Below are 18,821 nucleotides of genomic sequence, written 5' to 3' on the forward strand. Positions count from 1 at the left end.
ATGAACATCTCATTTTAAAATATAAAAAATCTAAAATATAATTAGAATAATTATCGAGTTCCAACAACATAAATAATTATTATCTTTATAAAAAATTATATTATTAAATCAAATATAAATTACTACGTTATTGTACATAAATTAAATTATAAAAAATTGGATTAAAAAATTACACAAAAAAATGAGGAATTTCAAATAGTTAATTTGATACTAATATCGATATATTTTTGTCAAATTTTTGTGATATCATCAAACATAAATTTTATTCAAAAATAAAAACATCATCGHTTTCTCAAAATCACATAAAGCCATATTATAACATCGACTGAGATAAAGAATAAAATGAAATATAAAAAACACGATGTATCTCTCTGCATTGCGCGAGTAAGCTTCTAGTTATATTATAAAACATGCTAAACGGTTATCATTGAATTTTAAGAGATATAAATTTTGATCCATTATGTACAAATTTTGAACATTTATAACCTCCACATTCAACACGATAATTAAATAATAATATTATTTTTTATTATTAAATTACACTTTATACATTTATAATTAGTTATTTAATTTACTTTATATATCTTCTTTTCCTATTTTTCATTTTACACATTCTCATATTAACATATGTAACTATATATTAACAAAAATATGTTTAAAAACGTTTTTTTTTATAAATTATACCCTTATAATCGCCTGTACCATATCTTCAAAATAAACCCAATATCGAAAATTATTGAATTTAATAATATTATTAAATATGATAAATACATACTGATGTTTTTTAGTATCTTAATTTTTTATTTTTATTTTTTATTTTCCATTTTACACCCTTATCTATTTATACTATATTATTAATTATTCTTGTTGAATTTTAACTGTCATCTACGCATTATTTACAAGTTTCTAAAGCCCCCATCCCATCATCCCCTTCCTTTCCGACTTCCCCCACAATTCTCTCCCACTACCTTGAATTACTGTTCACGTTCCGCTGTCAATGAAGCAATCAGCTAAAAGGAAAACTATATAACTCTCAATTTTGGTATGAAATCGGTCATCCAAATACAAATTTTGAAACCAAAAGAAGGAAAAATGACATCCATCCCCCTCCTACCTTTCTCTTCCGCCATTGAAATAACTCAATCCACCATCGTCACTAAACCATAATAATGCTCCAAAACGATGGTCTTGAAAGCCTAATCCTACGCCTGGATCCACCAGACACATCCTCACGACATATCTTTATTCCAATCCACCGTCAACCTACACTATTTCAATATTTCGATTTTCATTCTCCATCTCGCCACTTTTTCTGTTACTTTTACTGCTGCCATTTTATGCTCACCGACAATACTTCCTCCACATCTAATTCCCCTTGCTGGTACGACTTCGACGCCTTCTGGTCAACTACTCGCTTTTGCTTTCAACAGATTAATTTAAGAAATTCATCTATAAAACATAACAAAATTACACCTCTATAGCTTTGTTGTCGTCGCTCATGCAATCTTCGCTTTGTATTCATTTTTCGAAATAGAAGCTTCTATTTGGGAAATTTCTATAGGTTCCACCATTTTTCCAGAGTTTCTCAACTCTGGTTCAATTTCGGCCATGATTAGGTTCTCATTTTTCACTTCCAACATCTTTTTCTCAAGAATTTTCCCGTATAGAATCAATGTTTGTATCTGTAAAATGTCAAATAGTTGAATCCAACGGCGTTTTCTATAGGTGTTTGCCAACTTGTTGCTATTGGCGGGATCGGCGGGAACGTAGCTTGCCAGACAACTGAAAGGGATTCTCACGTATAGGGCCAATAACTCATTAAAAGACTTGCAGGTTCACACAATAGAAAACAAGTTTGTTCTAATCAATGTAGATGAATTTGGAAGAGTAAGTCAAAGAATTCTTTTAGTTCTTGGTATCAAAATTTTGGTTGCCTTAATTCTCTTTTCAGTTTTTCGTTTTCTTTTATCTAGATTTATGCCTTTGTATAACTTAATTTTTTCAGTTCTTGGTATCAAAATTTTGGTTTCAAGATGGAAAGTTCAATCTTTTCTGTATTAGTTTATGTCGGTGGCTTACACTATAATATAATAATTTATCTCGTTTAACAATCAGAAGTGGCTATCATCTCCATTTTGGTTTTTGAGTTAATCCTTATCTCAAGTGTTACTATTTGATGTTCCTATATCATTCTTCATGTTATCGTTCTTGGAGACTCATTTTCTTATTTGTATTCCAATCATGTATAAATCCAAACCACACTTAAAAAAAAACTAAAAAACACCTTTAATATTATTATAATCTTAGTAATAGTAAAATAATATATTTTTTTATTATGATATTCTTTTGTTATTAAAACACAATTATTATAATATATAATTAATTTTTATAATCAATATATAATTATCATTTGTAGTTTGTCTATATACCTAAATTACCAATACCAAGTGTAGCTATCGAGTTAATTTTGATGCACATATTTTTCTCTTTGATAATCATGCAAGTTTTTCCTTAAAAAACTTTTTACTGACTAACAGCCAAGTAAGAACATATCTTTATTAAATAGTTGTATTAATATTTTGTTTCTGTTTACAACAAAATTTTACATTTTACTGTAACATATTCCAGAAATAGTGTTATTTCTGACAGACCCTTGTTGATTTTGATGACATGGTGAGAAGCCAATAAACTTTGTAGACATCAAAACTGACACCAATGAAGTCCCAAACAGGAAAACTCTTGGAGGTTAAATTTTGATTATTTGCAGATTATCTAGAATAAACGGGAGAGAGGTTCTTGGGAAGAAAACATAGAGAAATGATTTCAATAGGTTCAACATCATGCATGTTGGCCAATCTGACATTATAAAGTCGCATTATCTACATTTAATATTCACTGATCAACTATTTTATGTTTTCAAGACGGTGTTTGTAAAAGAGGTTAATCCAACATTTTGTAGATGGAATAAATTACTTAAACTCATAGAGTAATTTCAATATTCAATACATATGTCTTTTTACATAGTTCTATTTCGATAAGTTTGTTTTATAGTTTTTTCTTGTTTGAAAAGTACAATACTATGGTATTTTAATGTTTACAAATACCATTGATCTTTCAAAGATGGGATGAAGACTGAAGTTGTTAAAAAAAAGTCCTCAAATTCTTTTGAGATTTGAAAATGAACTATTTCTTCAAAAAAAACCCCTCTATTTGATGGATACTTTTTATAGGCTTCAACATTCATATTTTTCATTTAGTTATCAAAATATCATTTTACTTGCAAACAACGTCATAATTTAAAGGGTTAAACATTTTATAAGTAAATCATTAATTTTTTATTAACAAGAAAATTTTATATTTAGCTGCATTGCAGCAGGTACAAAACTAATGCATTATATATAAGGGTTATGAGAACTCTGTAATTATGATAACCATGAGATCTATTTTAAGCCATGTTAATTTAATTTATTTCCATGATTGGATGACAACTAATATAATTAATATAGTAATTCATTTTAATCTTTTTCTCAATTTCTAACAAAAATACCATGATTATACATCAATTTAAATTGGAAAATATATTGAAAGAAAAAGGAAAAAAAACTATGGGGACGTTTGTTTTGATTGAATGGTTTTGAGTTATTTGGAATTCTAATAAGGATTAGGAATATTTGAGGGATTTGGAATCTATGGTGTGTTTGGTTGGTAGGATTTGGAATGAATTAAGTTTATTCTTTATAAATAATATATAATAAAAATTAAAAAAATATTTTTTTTATTACAAAACATATATTTTTAACATATTTTAAAACAATATTACATACAAATCTTACGAAATCTCATGAGATACCAACTACCCCCATGAGATTTCAAAATCCTATGTTTATGGAATTTCATTAATCGTGAGATTTCAAATCCACCAAATCTTTCAAACCAAAAATATAGGATTAAAATGGAAGTGAATTCCAAATTCCTCCAAAAACCAAACGGGACCTTAGTTCTCCATCCCTGACGACACTTTCCCCTTTCTCCTGCTCTGTCACTGTCATATCATCTCCTCCTACTTTCACCATGACCCTCAAGAAGAAGAACTCTGGTGCAGAAAGTTTGAGTGGCTAAAGGTCGTTGCTTATGTAATCCTTGATATTAATTTGCCATAGTAGTGGTTTTCATCCCAAATCGTAAGAAATTTGGCGTAGAAAGTTTGAATGGCTATGGGTTTATGGTGAATTTTTCTGATATTAAAGGCAACCCTAAATCTATTTCGGACAACCCTAAATCATTTTCCAGCAATGGGTTTATGATGGAGTTTTCATGACTGGTCACATTTTTCACGATGGAGTTTGATCAAAACCAAATCAAAAGATGTTTTTTTTTTTCACGGCAAGAGTTAATATTATTGACGAGAAACTTGGAGTTAATAACATCGATGCAGAACTTGGAAACAACATACTTTTGTTTCTAACACAAAATGAGAAGCAGATGTCGATGCGAAGGAGAGACAATATTCCACAAAGCTTTTGATGTAGATCCAGACGCCACTGAAAGACCTCCGACAAAGAGGTCTTGAGTGCATGGGTGTTCTTATCTACCAGTGCACTCATGCTTAGCAAAGAGATCTCGGGCCAAGGGGGATCTTTGGCGGGTGACTTCGTTGTTGGTTTTTTCTTTCTTTTCTTCAGATCTTGATTAGGTGTTCAAGTTAGATATTTAAATTCTATATCTTAGTCACAATGTGTTATCCGATTGTTGTAAATACAAAAATATGTTATGCTCTTTTTTGGGTATCATTTTATCTTCTACGATCACAACATGTTGTCTTGTGTTCATAACGTGTTTGAAAGGTGTATCCTTTTTTCTGTATCTTATTGTCTTCTACGATTAATGTGATAATGTTCATCTGTGTACACAACATGTACCACAATATGCAAGAGAATGTATCACTAAAGCTAAAAAATCATGAAATATGCAAAATCATGAAATCATAATGTATCACAACTTGTATCATAATGGCAATGTTCATAGAGTGTATCACAATGATAATGTTCATAGTGTTCATAAGGTTTCAGAGGATATCACAATGGTAGTGTATATAGAGTGGTAATGTATCACAACGTGCATCAAAAAGTTAAGGTTTGAAACTGGTAATGTTCGTCGAAAAGAGGAGAGAAAAGAGAGTAGATATAAGAGATTTACAAAAAGATTAATCTACCCCTAAATATCATCCATAAATTTAATTTTTTGAAAATTAATGGATAATTACAAAAATTAACATTATTAATGTGAATCATTGACTGCTATGATGAAAGCGTGAGATTGCACCTCACCGATCTGATAAAATATCAAGTTCTCCCTTGAATGACCTCTCTCTCTCTCTCTATGTATATATATATATATATATGTATATATATATATATATAGGGGCTCATTTAAGGGAGAACTGATTAGTTTGTGTTATCCATGAGATCCAATCTCAACCACAAATCAATAGATAAATTAGGAAAATTTTAATTTTGAATTAAAATTTTAATGTAAGGACATTTTAGGTATTTTCTCTCATCTCTCCTCTCTCCGTCCCCTGTCCTCCAATCATACCACTATGATACCTAAAAATGTTGACTCTGTTAAACAAAAGACACAGTGTCATACCCAAGCACATATAAGATGCATTATGATACCACTATGTTACATCTTCGATCGACCACAGAAACAACTTCAGTGTGATACCCAAGCACATATAAGATGCATTGTGATACCATTGTGGTATCACCGGAGGACGGGGGACGGAGAGAGGAGAGAAAAGAGTTTTAAAATACCTAAAATGTCCTTGCATTAAAGTTTTAATTCAGAATTATCAAAATTATAAATTTTGCTAATCTATCTATTGATTTGTAGTTAAGATTGGACCTCACGGTTATCATAAACTAATTAGTTGTCATTTGATTAGGCTCCTATATATATACCTTTTTTATTTGCTTATCAATTTTATTCAATTCATTATTTCCTCCTCATTTTTAAAGTAGTTTATAGATCTCGTAAATCTTTTTAACATTAATGGTTTTAGAAGCATAATGACTGTACACTCAAAAATCAAAATGATAAATGAATTTGTTAATAAATTAATCATTCTATATGGTCATTTTACGACACATTGCCAAAGTGACGTTTCACTTCGCTCGCTTTAGTGATTCGTCGCCAACTGGGATATTGTGCCTAATATCTCACAATATTATGGCCACCTCATTTCCTTGAATGGACGGTAATAGAGGTGCTCAAAAACCCGATGAACCCGAGCAACCCAACCCGAATTTTTAAAAAACAACCCAACTCGAGGTAACCCGATGCATGATCGATAAAAAAATTAGCCAACCCGATCTTATTGGGTTGAAATTAGGTCAGGCCCAAAAAAACCCGACCAACCCGACAACCCGATGAACCCGACCTTAACTTTAGCTTTGAATTGTAGATGACAATCATGACATGACCAACCTCAACGTCAAGAAAGCGAAAACATCGGGGTTGGAAACGTCTAAAACTATTGTTGTCGATTGATGTATTATCATTTGGTTTAAACATTTTTATTGTAATATCTAAATATTTGATGAACTTGCATATTATCTTGAATGGTCGGTCGTATTTCAAAGGAAAGTTTCCTTTATTTTTATGTGATTTTACATTGTTTAAACACAACCCGATCAACTCGAACGGGTTGGGTTGGGTTGGGTTGAACTTTTGTTTGGGTTGGGTTGGGTTGAAAATTTTCAAACCGCCAACATTGGGTTGGGTTGTTAAAACGGCTCCAAACCGATCAACTCGGGCCGTGAGCACCCCTAGACGGTAATACTTAATAAACCCTAGAGCAAAGAAATAAATGCTTGGGTTTTGATTAATTCAACAATGGCTTATTCAAGAGACTGTTAGAGGGATTAGAGAAGTTGTTTTTTTTGAAGTATATATAATATTTATATATGGCAAATGCAACAAATAAACTCACACACTTTCCTTATCTATGGTGAGATTTGAACCCCTGACCTCCTAGAAGGCCAAAAGCTACGATACCGCTACGCCAAAGACCCTTTGATGGGATTAGAGAAGTTGTTGTGATCTGTTGGAGATACTCCCCTATCTTAGGAGATAAGTCAGAACGACTACAACATGCCACTGTATATGCACCAAGAGAAAGAGGGAAAAGGGAAATCGCTACCTACACTGCTCTTATCCATCTTTTAAAGTGATCGTTCGACATCGAAAAAGCGACCACATTTCTCTTTTCTTTCTTTCTTTTTTGTCTTTCATGTTCTGTTATAAGTTATAAAGCTATTGTTGTACGTGGTGACGTCTCAAAGCCATCTGTGGTTTTTACCTTCTTTCATGGGTTTTCCACATCATCAATCCTGGTTTCAATTTGTCGTTTTTTGTTCATTATTTTTCACTTTATGCTATTTTAAGGTTGAGAAGTATTTGTTGATATCCCTACCCAAGAGACGTCAATAAAAATGAGATCTTGGCATAAATAGTTTGACGTCATCCATGATATCGACGATTAAACCTTAACCTCACCCGCAGAAACACGACCCTCCTTTGAATCATGACATCTGAATCTGGAGCACCTTAGATACCTAAAGAGATGGCTTGCAATCTGAATTGGAGGCAATCAAATGCAAAAATGAAAGCCTCACTCAAATAAACGCCGATTAGATACTGATACAGGAGCCAATGGCAACCAAAACATATTTGGGTGGTTAAACTGAATTTTTATTTTTAGCGTTAACACAACATAACTTATAATGAATAATGGTATAAATACAAATATAAGAGCGAATCATTCAAATATACATCAAATTATTGTTTGTTGGAGAAAAGAAATGCTAGGCCTTGGGGATCCTCCCCAAAGGTCATTACATTGAGGGGCTGTTTGACAATTGTTGAATGATTTAGTGCATAATGATTAAATGGTTAGAATGATTAAGAGACTTTCATAATATAGTGCAAATTGAAATATAATTGTTTGGTAATTGTGTACAATAAAATTAAGGCTCTTAATGGTTAAGGGAGATCCGATATACAAAATCGTTCAAAAGGTTTTAGAACCATTAAGAGACATATTTTTTTTATCAAACAAGATTCACCTTTTAACGGTTCAGATTTTATCTTTTAATGAAACTATTAAGAGGTAAACAAACAACCCCTGAGTCTCCTATGTACCACTTGGAATTTTCTTGATCATTATTTTCAGGACCATTGGATTAATCGAAGTACATGCAAATTGGTCTAGACACATACGGTTACCCTACAAATATATGTGCCAAAGTAAAATAATGGTCTAGACACTTAAGGTTACAAATTGAGTTTTTCATTTATTATAAATAAATGAAAAAAATGGATGATGCAGGCTCAAATCTCTTACTTTAAATATAAATATTCTTACCAATTCGTCTATCATTAAATCACTATTGCATACGACCGGTTCAGTTAAACGACCGACTTTAACATAGCAAACCGTCAGTTCAAATAAAGATTTTATGATTTAAAGTTTGCTAAACCGTCCTGTCATAAATACGATGACCAACATCGCTAAATTGGCCAATTACTACGTTTTGACCAATTTATTCAGTTTTAGACATTTCTTAAACACACTTAACCCTGTTAAAAATTTACATGCTTTGTAACTACAAATTTTTGTTCCGTTATCTTATGATTGTTATGGTTCATTTTTGTATTTTAAACATGACATCAATTGGTAAATGATTTTTTTTTATAAATCCAAATAGGTATGAATATGGATTACTTGAAAATTTTGTTTCCGCAATCAAGTATTTGTATAAAACTTCTGATGACGGTGTGTTAAGGAGTTTACATATTCACTTAAAAGCCGCTTGTAATAATTGAGCGTAACGATTCAATCGAAAACAAAGACTAAAATAAACGTGAACGAAATATCTGTTGTTAATCATCTCAAACCAACAAATTTTGTAATACAACAATTCAAGGGTGTGTATGTGTGATTATACATAATTTATGGGGTCTTTTGTAAATTTGATCAAAGTATAAGGGGCATCTCATACTTTAGACTTTTGTCTTTTTCCCTTAATTTACAATTTACAATTTAATATTATATTATTTTATTTATCTTATTGATGGTGAAAACGTTTTCTAAAAACAATAAGCAATTGATAGTGATATTTTTTTAAATAAAAATTAAAAAAATAATGTCTAAATCGAGATAAAAATGTATTATGGTTACTTGTTTGATTTTGCTAACGGCGTTAACTATGAATCGTCCTACCAACTTCACGTCCACCTAACCCCCCGTCGCTACCTGTATAAAATCCCTACCCCCACCAATTCTTAATTACAAGTTTCTTTGGCAACTCCACCACCACCACCACCACCACCACCACTCACCACAACCACCACCATGGATCTTCTCCTCGTGGAGAAAACTCTTGTTGGCCTCTTCGTAGCCATTTTAGGCGCAATCTTCATATCTAAGTTACGTGGAAAGCGTTTCAAGCTTCCGCCGGGACCATTTCCCGTACCCATCTTTGGAAACTGGCTCCAAGTCGGCGATGATCTCAACCACCGGAACTTAACAGATCTCGCCAAGAAGTTCGGCCAGATCTTCCTACTCCGTATGGGCCAGCGGAACCTCGTGGTCGTATCATCACCGGATCTCGCCAAGGAAGTCCTCCACACACAAGGCGTGGAGTTCGGATCCCGAACTAGAAACGTCGTGTTCGACATTTTCACAGGGAAAGGACAAGACATGGTGTTTACGGTATACGGCGAGCACTGGCGCAAGATGCGGAGGATCATGACGGTCCCGTTTTTCACCAACAAAGTGGTTCAGCAGTACAGGTTTGGATGGGAGGCGGAGGCCGCGGCAGTGGTGGACGATGTGAAGAAGAATCCGGCAGCAGCAACGGAAGGGATTGTGATCCGGAGACGGTTGCAGCTGATGATGTATAACAACATGTTCAGGATTATGTTTGATAGAAGGTTCGAGAGCGAGGATGATCCTTTGTTCTTGAAGCTCAAGGCGTTGAATGGGGAGAGGAGTCGATTGGCACAGAGCTTCGATTACAACTATGGTGATTTCATCCCAATTTTGAGGCCGTTTTTGAAAGGTTATTTGAAGATGTGCAAGGAAGTTAAAGAGAAGAGGTTGCAGCTCTTCAAGGATTACTTCGTTGATGAAAGGAAGTAAGTCGTTTCTTCTCTAATTTCAATTTTCTCCGATATTGAGTTATAAATTTCTACGTTAAATCGGACTACAGTAGCATAATGTTTACACATCAAAATTTACAATTCAACCTAATTCAATGATGTATCTGATGGCCCTGTTTATTGAATATTCTAACTGGTTATGCTGCTTTATGTATTAAAACTTGGTTTTTTCTAAAAGCAATAGGGCTTTGCCTTGCCTTTTTCTTTCTAAATATAGAAAGATGATTGAACTCCATGAAAGTAAAAGCAAATACTAAATAATATTTTGATTGTTCGCTTTTATATGGAAAAACAGGAAGATGGGAAGCACAAAAAGCATGGACAACAACCAAATCAAATGTGCAATTGATCATATACTTGAAGCTCAGGACAAAGGAGAGATCAATGAGGACAATGTTCTTTACATCGTTGAGAATATCAATGTTGCTGGTACGCATCTTTTCTTTTATGAAAATTATTGATTTCATAAATACTGAAATGGGATACCCAAATCTTTGATGCACGAACCCATAGTCAATTCAACGAGGTCAATTCCCATTTCAAATGATTGAATCCGAAAGTTCCCTTTTTTAACAGCTACAGTTCGACTTACTATTTCTGTTCTGATTTTAAAATCTTACGGGATCTCCTACTTTTAATCTTGAAACAGCAATCGAGACCACCCTCTGGTCCATCGAATGGGGAATCGCTGAACTGGTGAACCACCCTGAGATCCAAGCGAAACTGAGGCATGAACTTGACACGAAACTCGGACCAGGAGTGCAAGTCACTGAGCCCGACATCCAAAAGCTTCCATATCTCCAAGCAGTGGTCAAGGAGACCCTTCGTCTTCGGATGGCTATCCCTCTCCTGGTCCCACACATGAACCTCCATGACGCCAAGCTTGGCAGCTACGACATTCCGGCAGAAAGCAAGATCTTGGTCAATGCCTGGTGGCTTGCCAACAATCCCGAACAATGGAAGAAACCAGAGGAATTTAGGCCCGAAAGATTCTTCGAAGAGGAAAGTCACGTGGAGGCTAACGGGAATGATTTCAGGTACTTGCCTTTCGGAGTTGGGAGAAGGAGTTGTCCTGGGATTATTCTTGCATTGCCGATCTTGGGGATCACGATCGGGCGTTTGGTGCAGAATTTCGAGTTATTGCCGCCACCGGGAATGTCGAAGATCGACGTGAAGGAGAAAGGTGGACAATTTAGTTTACATATCTTGAATCATTCCACCATTGTTGCCAAACCAAGGGCATTGTAAGGATTCTTTATATTTTGTGGCATGTTTGATGATGTGAAACAAGAAGTTGGGTTTGCCAACAAATTATAAATTTTCAATGTGCATTATGAAATCCTTTAATCTATTTACATTAATAAATATAATTGATATCATATCATGGAAAAACATGATCCTATAATAATCGGATTTGAGGTATCATATTCACAATCATATGATGATGCCTAGTTTCTTTCAAACACGTTCCATGATTATCATATATATATATATATATATATATATAGAGAGAGATAGCGTGCACGTGCACAGAGGTTTATGGTGCGAATGGAAGCTATGGTGAGAATGAGCAAGGGATCTCCTCCACCTTTTGATCAATCATGATCAAAGATCAACTCTAATGAGATGGATCGAGATGCATAAGATCAATTCATGTATCAATGGTTCAGATCTTTTCTTATGGGATGAGGTTAAATTTAAAAATAAATAAGGGTTCAAATCCCTTCTTATGCATTTTACTTTTAATTCTTATCCTTACTTGATCATTCGTATTCGTATATAGAAATGAACATGGCTAAATTAGGTATGGTGATGATGATGACACATGATCCAACATCAACCTACAAAAGAGGATAGAGCATGGTAAGGCATGTACACGGAGTCACGGACTGATACTTACGTATGGTGTAGAATCGGTCATGTGACATGGACGTGGTTCATGCGGGATCATTTATTCAATTCATTTTTTAAACTAAAGTTTTACATATTAAATTATAATAATTATTAAATTATTGATTGTGTAAGGGTCCAACCTAAATGGAAGTCGCGACATCTATTTATAGTGGATGAGGAGCATCATATAACAATTATTATTATTATTATTATCCACTATTACACCCCCTTCCAATCTATGTTACGAAATTATATGTAGATTAAAATGTAAACCTTTAAAACGTTGATTTGATATACTTTAGTTAAAGATTAGTAATTTGTAACTAAGTGGGAATGTAACATACTGATAAATCATCATGAGCAAGATGCTCACGAACTAAACGATAATCAATGATAATGTGTTTGTGATAACAAAGTATTTCAGAAAAAGATGAATCGATGCCGAGAAATTTTAGAGCGTAGTGAGAGAGACAAGAGTTTCTTTTGTATTTCTTTTTTGTTACCCCAAAAAAGATTGGAGGCTATGAATCATAGGAGTGAGCATAGGCGGGTACCCGTCTTATTTGATCGGAACCAGAATCGGCGGTTCTTGAGATATTGGAACCGAAACCGGAACTGGAACCGATTAGAGCGGTTATTGAATTTTTGGAACCGGAACCGGAACCGCCGGGAACCGGTTCCGGGTACCCGCTTCCTAAAATATTAAAATTTTGTTATTTAAAAATAAAAAATAAAACATTGCCAAAACACTAAATAAACAAACAAAAAATACAAATTATACGGAATATGATTAACATGAAGTTTCACAGGAAGCACTTTAGTCAGGATATCCGCCACTTTCATTAAAACATTTCACAATGTTCAAATAAAATTATTTAATGATTAAATTTTAGATATATACGTTGATATTACTGTGGTACACGACTTCTAATAACATGTACCAACCAAGTTTAGATAGTTGGTATGGTATTATGAACCAATTAGGTTGGTACGAAATGAATTGGTAAGATTGGTATAGAAATTGGTTGGTTTGTCATGGTACAAAATTGACATCCCTACTAGTTAATGGCTTGAAAACAACAACTTCATTTCGGACCCCACCAAGACTATATTAGGATAATAGTGCTACTACAGTAGATTTCTTGAAAAACACTGGTTCTAGTGGTCTTCTACTCGAAAATAGGTCGACATATTTGTATGTTTGATATTGAATGAACAGACAAGCATAATAACGAAACACACAATAGAAAATGAGTATCACACTAACTAATCCTTCGGCTAGTAGCATAAATGTGTCTACGAAGTAGTCTTGATTGATGTCCTTAACACTCCAAAAAAATTGGGTTATAGGACCTCTAAAACGTCTAAACGTTTTAATAGAGTTTTCTATGTCCTATATAAAAGTGTTATAGTAGATTTATAAGACGTTTTTAGATCTGTTAACATATTTTAAAGTTATTTTTCATATTAATTGTTGTATTAGCTATTTTATATGCCACTTTTGAAAATGTCCTAGAAACCATATTTTTATAGGATATTTTTCAAATAGTTTTCTATAAAAATAGTCAATACGACATTTTATTTAAAAAAATTTAATTTTTTTTAAAACACTTAAAGCGTTATATAAACTTATTCTAACACTTTTAGATAAAAGACTTTATGTTTTGTTCTATAAACTTAAGTCCTATAAAACACTCTATTAGTATATTATATAATTTTGTCATTCTATAAACCTAATTTTGTTGTAGTGCAATATATACAATGTATCGATTTGTTATTATTTTGGTCATCTAATTCTTATGAACACTACTTTCACCGGTTAATGTTGAAATGTGATAACCATACACATTTATCAAAACTGGTTTCATAAATTGTAATTGATGATATCCCATTTCATTAAAGGAAGATCGTATATGTTGGACACTGTTGGGTTAAAGTTAGTGCTTTAATGTTGTATTCAAGTTTCTCCTTAGTATAGCTGTTTTGTAATAGCTTAGCCTTTACATTTCCTAGTATAAATAGTGATTTCCTTGTAATTGTAATTAGCAATTGTCATTAGCAGATTTATCAAGATTAAGTGCTGTAATTCTCTCTCTCCTCTCAATCTAATCATTCTTGATCATATTCTTTCTATCTTGATGTTCATCATGATCTATGAAGATTACATCATGTTTGTATGAAATATGGACTCATCAATTGGTATCAGAGCTAGGGCCGCACCAATGTCGGGGGGGGGGGAATGTTGGGTCCGAAAAACTTATCTTTCCCTCGAGCCGGTCAAATCCGTGATTCTTAAACCCAACGCTCCTGTAGCAATGCAGGAGCATTCCACATCGGTGAGGCTAGGGGGATTCGGCTTCCTTATAAGGAAGTGAGAGTCTTACTCCTACCAGTGACGCGTTTTAAAGCCGTGAGGGGTTGGTCAAACCCAAAGCRGACAATATCACGTGGGCGGTTCCCTAGATCGGTCCAACAGACACTGAATGAAATATCGCTATTAGCTATTCTGTCTTACAATCATCTATATAGCTTGAACATTGATATGATTATACATAAATAACTTATAATCCCTGATCAATAAATAACTAGAATGGAAAGTAAACAAATATGCTTATTCAATAGTATAAAAATATGGATAGTTTTAAGAAAACACAGAATTCAAAGCGTTACAAATCATTATATCATGCATTGATTGAGGCCTTCATTTGCGTAAAAGATCCAAGGCGTACTCGTAGATTTTGTGAGGGTGGGGGAGCGTTTTCGCTATGCTTTTTCTCTCACTAATGCACCTTTTGGCCCATGACATAAGCTTGGGGCACTCGGCCTCGATGCTAAAATGACCACGAGTCTCATAAGTATAAAACCAACTAGTAAACGGTACAAGTGCTACATCTACAAAGCCTACATTTTCACCCCCGAAATATGGCTTATCGCCCAACTCCCGCTCTAAGTTTCTCAAGACTTCTATTAATTCTTTCTTTGCTACCTCTTGATCTTCGCCTTTTCCCCTCCATACCCTCTTTCCAATGTTGTAAATCTGCATTCAGACCGGTGGATGTTAAACGATGATCACTACAATAAAATTGGTTTTACATAATGTAAAATATATCTACATATCTTAATATACTGCTATATTGGAGTTAAATTTATATGAACATACAATTATGAGTCATATGTATAATTGTTACAATAAGTTGATACTATGTTTTTATGCGTCTTCACAAGTTTTTTAAGACACTTTTGAAATAAAGTATTATTAGCTTACTTATATGAAAATTTTGAGAAGTGTGTACTATAAACACATTTTTATAAAACAATTTTCCAATCAAATCATATAAAAAGACTAATATAACGTTTTGTTTTCAAAATTACCCAAAAAATACTTTTTAGGGCGTCCAAAAGTTTCCTATCAACTTATTCCAACATATTTACATATAATGCATAATTGTTTAGTCTTATAAACCTAAGTCCTATAAAACAGTCTATTTTGACACTTAAACATATATGTTGTCCTACAAAACCGATGATGTTATAATGGAGTCTACAAACAAACATCCATCTAATCAGTTTAAGAAACACATATCCTACTTTTGAGCTATACAGTGTGTTTGTTTGATTTGGTTAGTGAGTACGTGTATATGTGCAAGTTGGTTACATGAAAGAAGCATAACCTTTTTGTCGATGTAGTCGGCCCAAAACAAGGCTTGTGACTTTTGGTGAGGATCGGATGGAAGCAATGGAGATTTGTCATGCCAAACCTCATCGATATACCTGACAATGATGAGGGATTCACAAATGGGCTTACCATTGTGAACCAAAACCGGGATTGTTTTATGAATATGGTTGGATTGGAGTAGCAAAGGGCTTTTATCTTGAAAGTTTTCTTCCCGACACTCGTATTCAACCCCTTTTTCTGCGAGGGCGATCTTAACACTCATTCCATACGAGCTTGCCCAACAATCCAACAAGATTATTTCATCCTTCATCTTGATTATGTACTTAAATGTCAATAAAATGGATAAAAATGTGAAGAGTTTGATGTAAATGTTTGAATCAAGTATATAACACACACACACACACATATATATATATATATATATATGATGAAGTTTGATGGTGTGAAGAGGATAATTGGGAAGGTGGAAGAGTCCTATTTTACTTTCTCTACCATATAACTCATTTTTTTTAAAAGAGAGGGTTTGAAATCACATTTAATGGTCAAATTTTGACCATCCATGAGATTTGAATTCTCCTATACATTATTGGAATTTTGCAGTTATTTGATACTCAATTGGTCCAAATGATGTGTTTAAATGGGTGTATTTAGTTTTATAAATATTATAATAGATTTGGGTTTATAGAATTTAAAAGATATATATTTTATAGAAATTATGTTTATACGATTAAATAATTATGTGTTTTATATATAAGTGTAACAATAAATTTATATGATATTTTTTTTAAATAAAACATACTATTATTTTTTGTATGATATTGTTTGAAAAATGTTCTTATAAAAATAAGTGTTTTATAAAATACTAATACGACATTTTATTATAAAGTCGTGTATATGACGTACAATTATTCGGTCTTATAAATACGAGTCGTATATAATAGCCTATTAGAACACTTAGACATTTTTGAACTTAATTCTTGTTGATAAATAAAGAATGAAAGTTTTTGCTGAAAATATGTTCATCCCAAATATCGTCTTCCATTTGGGTTTGAACCCACCCCACGCCCACCCCGTCGGGTATATTGGTGTCATTGATAAAAGAAAAAGATTCGTTTCAATAATCCCCACAGATTTTATATGTATTTCATTATCTGCGAGATCGTTTATGGTAAATCCGAAAGTTTAGTCATTTTTTACTTGGTGTCGCATTTGTAATTCAATAGTTTAATCTTATGAAATTGCAATTCATGATTTTTATAAACTAACAAAAAATGTGCTATATATCATTAGTATATAAAAAATACCAAAAAGAGTTTGTCTCAAACATGACAATTATCGTAAAAATGGATTGAAAAAGGTTCAAAACACATCAAGACTTTGTTATAATTTTAAAATGTAATCGGTTAAAAACAACACAATCATCATAACCTTTGTTAACGGAAAATCACGAAAATAGTCAATTTATACGTATTTCATTAACAAAATAGCCATGTTTCACTTTTTTTACAAAAAATGACCACAATGATCATCCCCGGAGGGCATGTTGACCATGCAGGGGCGATTTTCCTCAAAAAAAAAAAAATACCAAAGTGGGACCCACATGTATTTGATTTGGGGGACACAAATTCTGATTTTATAAAACCCTTGGATCGCCCCCACCTAACCCTCGGATCGCCCCCGAGGGCAATTTTACTTACACCATTGACTCCTATTTTGTCCATTAGTAACGACATTGATTTGACAATTAAAGGGTGTTTTTTAATGAGAGACAATTTTGACTAGTATTTTGTCTGTTTTAGGACGAAATGTTGTGGTTTTTTGCTATAAAATCAAACACTTCTACTATCACAACCTGTAATCCTTAAACACAATCTACCATCACCACCCTTAACACAATACGAAATCATGTCAAAGTTTATAATTTTTACTAGTTTTTTTAAATGCATAAATGAACCAACAAATGTTTTTGTATTTTATTATAAAAATATATTTTTTATAACCACTGAATGTAATATTTTTTAATAATTGTTGATACAAAAAAAATTATTTGTATTCGATTTGGGGGATAAAATCATATATTATATATGAAAAATGCCATATTTTTATAGCCACATACTTTGATCGCTATTTTGTCATTTAGTGACCTACGATTTTACAGTGATTTGACAATTTATTTTGTCTTATTACATAACAATTTATCTAAGTAGGCGGTCGGAGAGGACCATTATCACCATCCCCACCGACATCCACCACCGAGCATATAGAAACACACCCCCTCTGGCTTTCCGATCCCCCTCGACCACCGATCACCGTTGACCAGCGATCATCGACTATCGACCACCAATCACCATCCACCGACCAAGGACCATCGAGCACCATCCATCGACATCCACCACCGTATACTGACATCTTTCACCATCCACCTCCGGCGTCCACCACCGTCTGCCACCACCTACCACCTTTTATCTCCGCCAACTACCACCTTCCATCTTTGGCACCGACCACCACCGTATATGACATCATCCAGAAACTTGCCATTGCATGCATGTACAAGTATTAGCATGCAAATCACACTTTCCGTTCTTATACCTGTCATCAACTTCAAATAACAACTCACTAATGGGATATACCTTCCATGTTGTACTCCTATGAATTCTCTTTTCTATTTTTGCCTCCACCCAAGGTATCGCTGCATTTATCATTTGCTCTGCAAATAAATGATAACATTAGCCTATGTTACATAATCATACATATAGTTTTCGATGGTTGCATTTACCTCCGTTATCCCAATGTATAAAATACCATTGTTGTAATGTCACCCAATAAAAATCAACTAACATTGTTATCAGAAGGTAACGTGCAAACCGGGCTACTCAGTTGACGGACTCAGAACTATTGGAAGTCATCGTAATGTAACACAATCTAGGGAAGTGTGATCTTGCCTATCTAGCGTAACCAACTTCCTCAAGATATTGAGTGGCCTTAGGTAGACTATGCCACATCAAATCCATTGTAGCTTCAAAGT

At 33.4% G+C, this 18,821-nt stretch overlaps 2 protein-coding genes across 2 annotated transcripts; one reads left to right on the plus strand and one right to left on the minus strand.

Moving 5' to 3' along the window:
* The first annotated feature begins 9,362 nt into the window (after nucleotides 1-9,362).
* LOC112506479 (trans-cinnamate 4-monooxygenase-like) lies at nucleotides 9,363-11,578 on the plus strand. Its single transcript, XM_025110558.1, has 3 exons — nucleotides 9,363-10,203; nucleotides 10,523-10,656; nucleotides 10,877-11,578. The coding sequence occupies exons 1-3, from the start codon at nucleotides 9,419-9,421 to the stop codon at nucleotides 11,473-11,475; spliced, it is 1,518 nt and encodes a 505-aa protein (XP_024966326.1). The 5' UTR covers nucleotides 9,363-9,418; the 3' UTR covers nucleotides 11,476-11,578.
* Nucleotides 11,579-14,718: 3,140 nt separating this feature from the next.
* LOC112507080 (probable glutathione S-transferase parA) lies at nucleotides 14,719-16,183 on the minus strand. The gene is made up of 2 exons (XM_025111490.1): nucleotides 15,792-16,183; nucleotides 14,719-15,157 (listed from the first exon to the last, which is right to left on the minus strand). Exons 1-2 carry the CDS (start codon nucleotides 16,104-16,106, stop codon nucleotides 14,822-14,824), a joined length of 651 nt encoding a protein of 216 aa, XP_024967258.1. The 5' UTR covers nucleotides 16,107-16,183; the 3' UTR covers nucleotides 14,719-14,821.
* Between the last annotated feature and the right edge of the window lie 2,638 nt (nucleotides 16,184-18,821).

The sequence above is a fragment of the Cynara cardunculus genome (genome assembly GCF_001531365.2).
Source record: "Cynara cardunculus var. scolymus isolate 2C chromosome LG 2, CcrdV1, whole genome shotgun sequence".
NCBI lineage: Eukaryota > Viridiplantae > Streptophyta > Magnoliopsida > Asterales > Asteraceae > Cynara > Cynara cardunculus.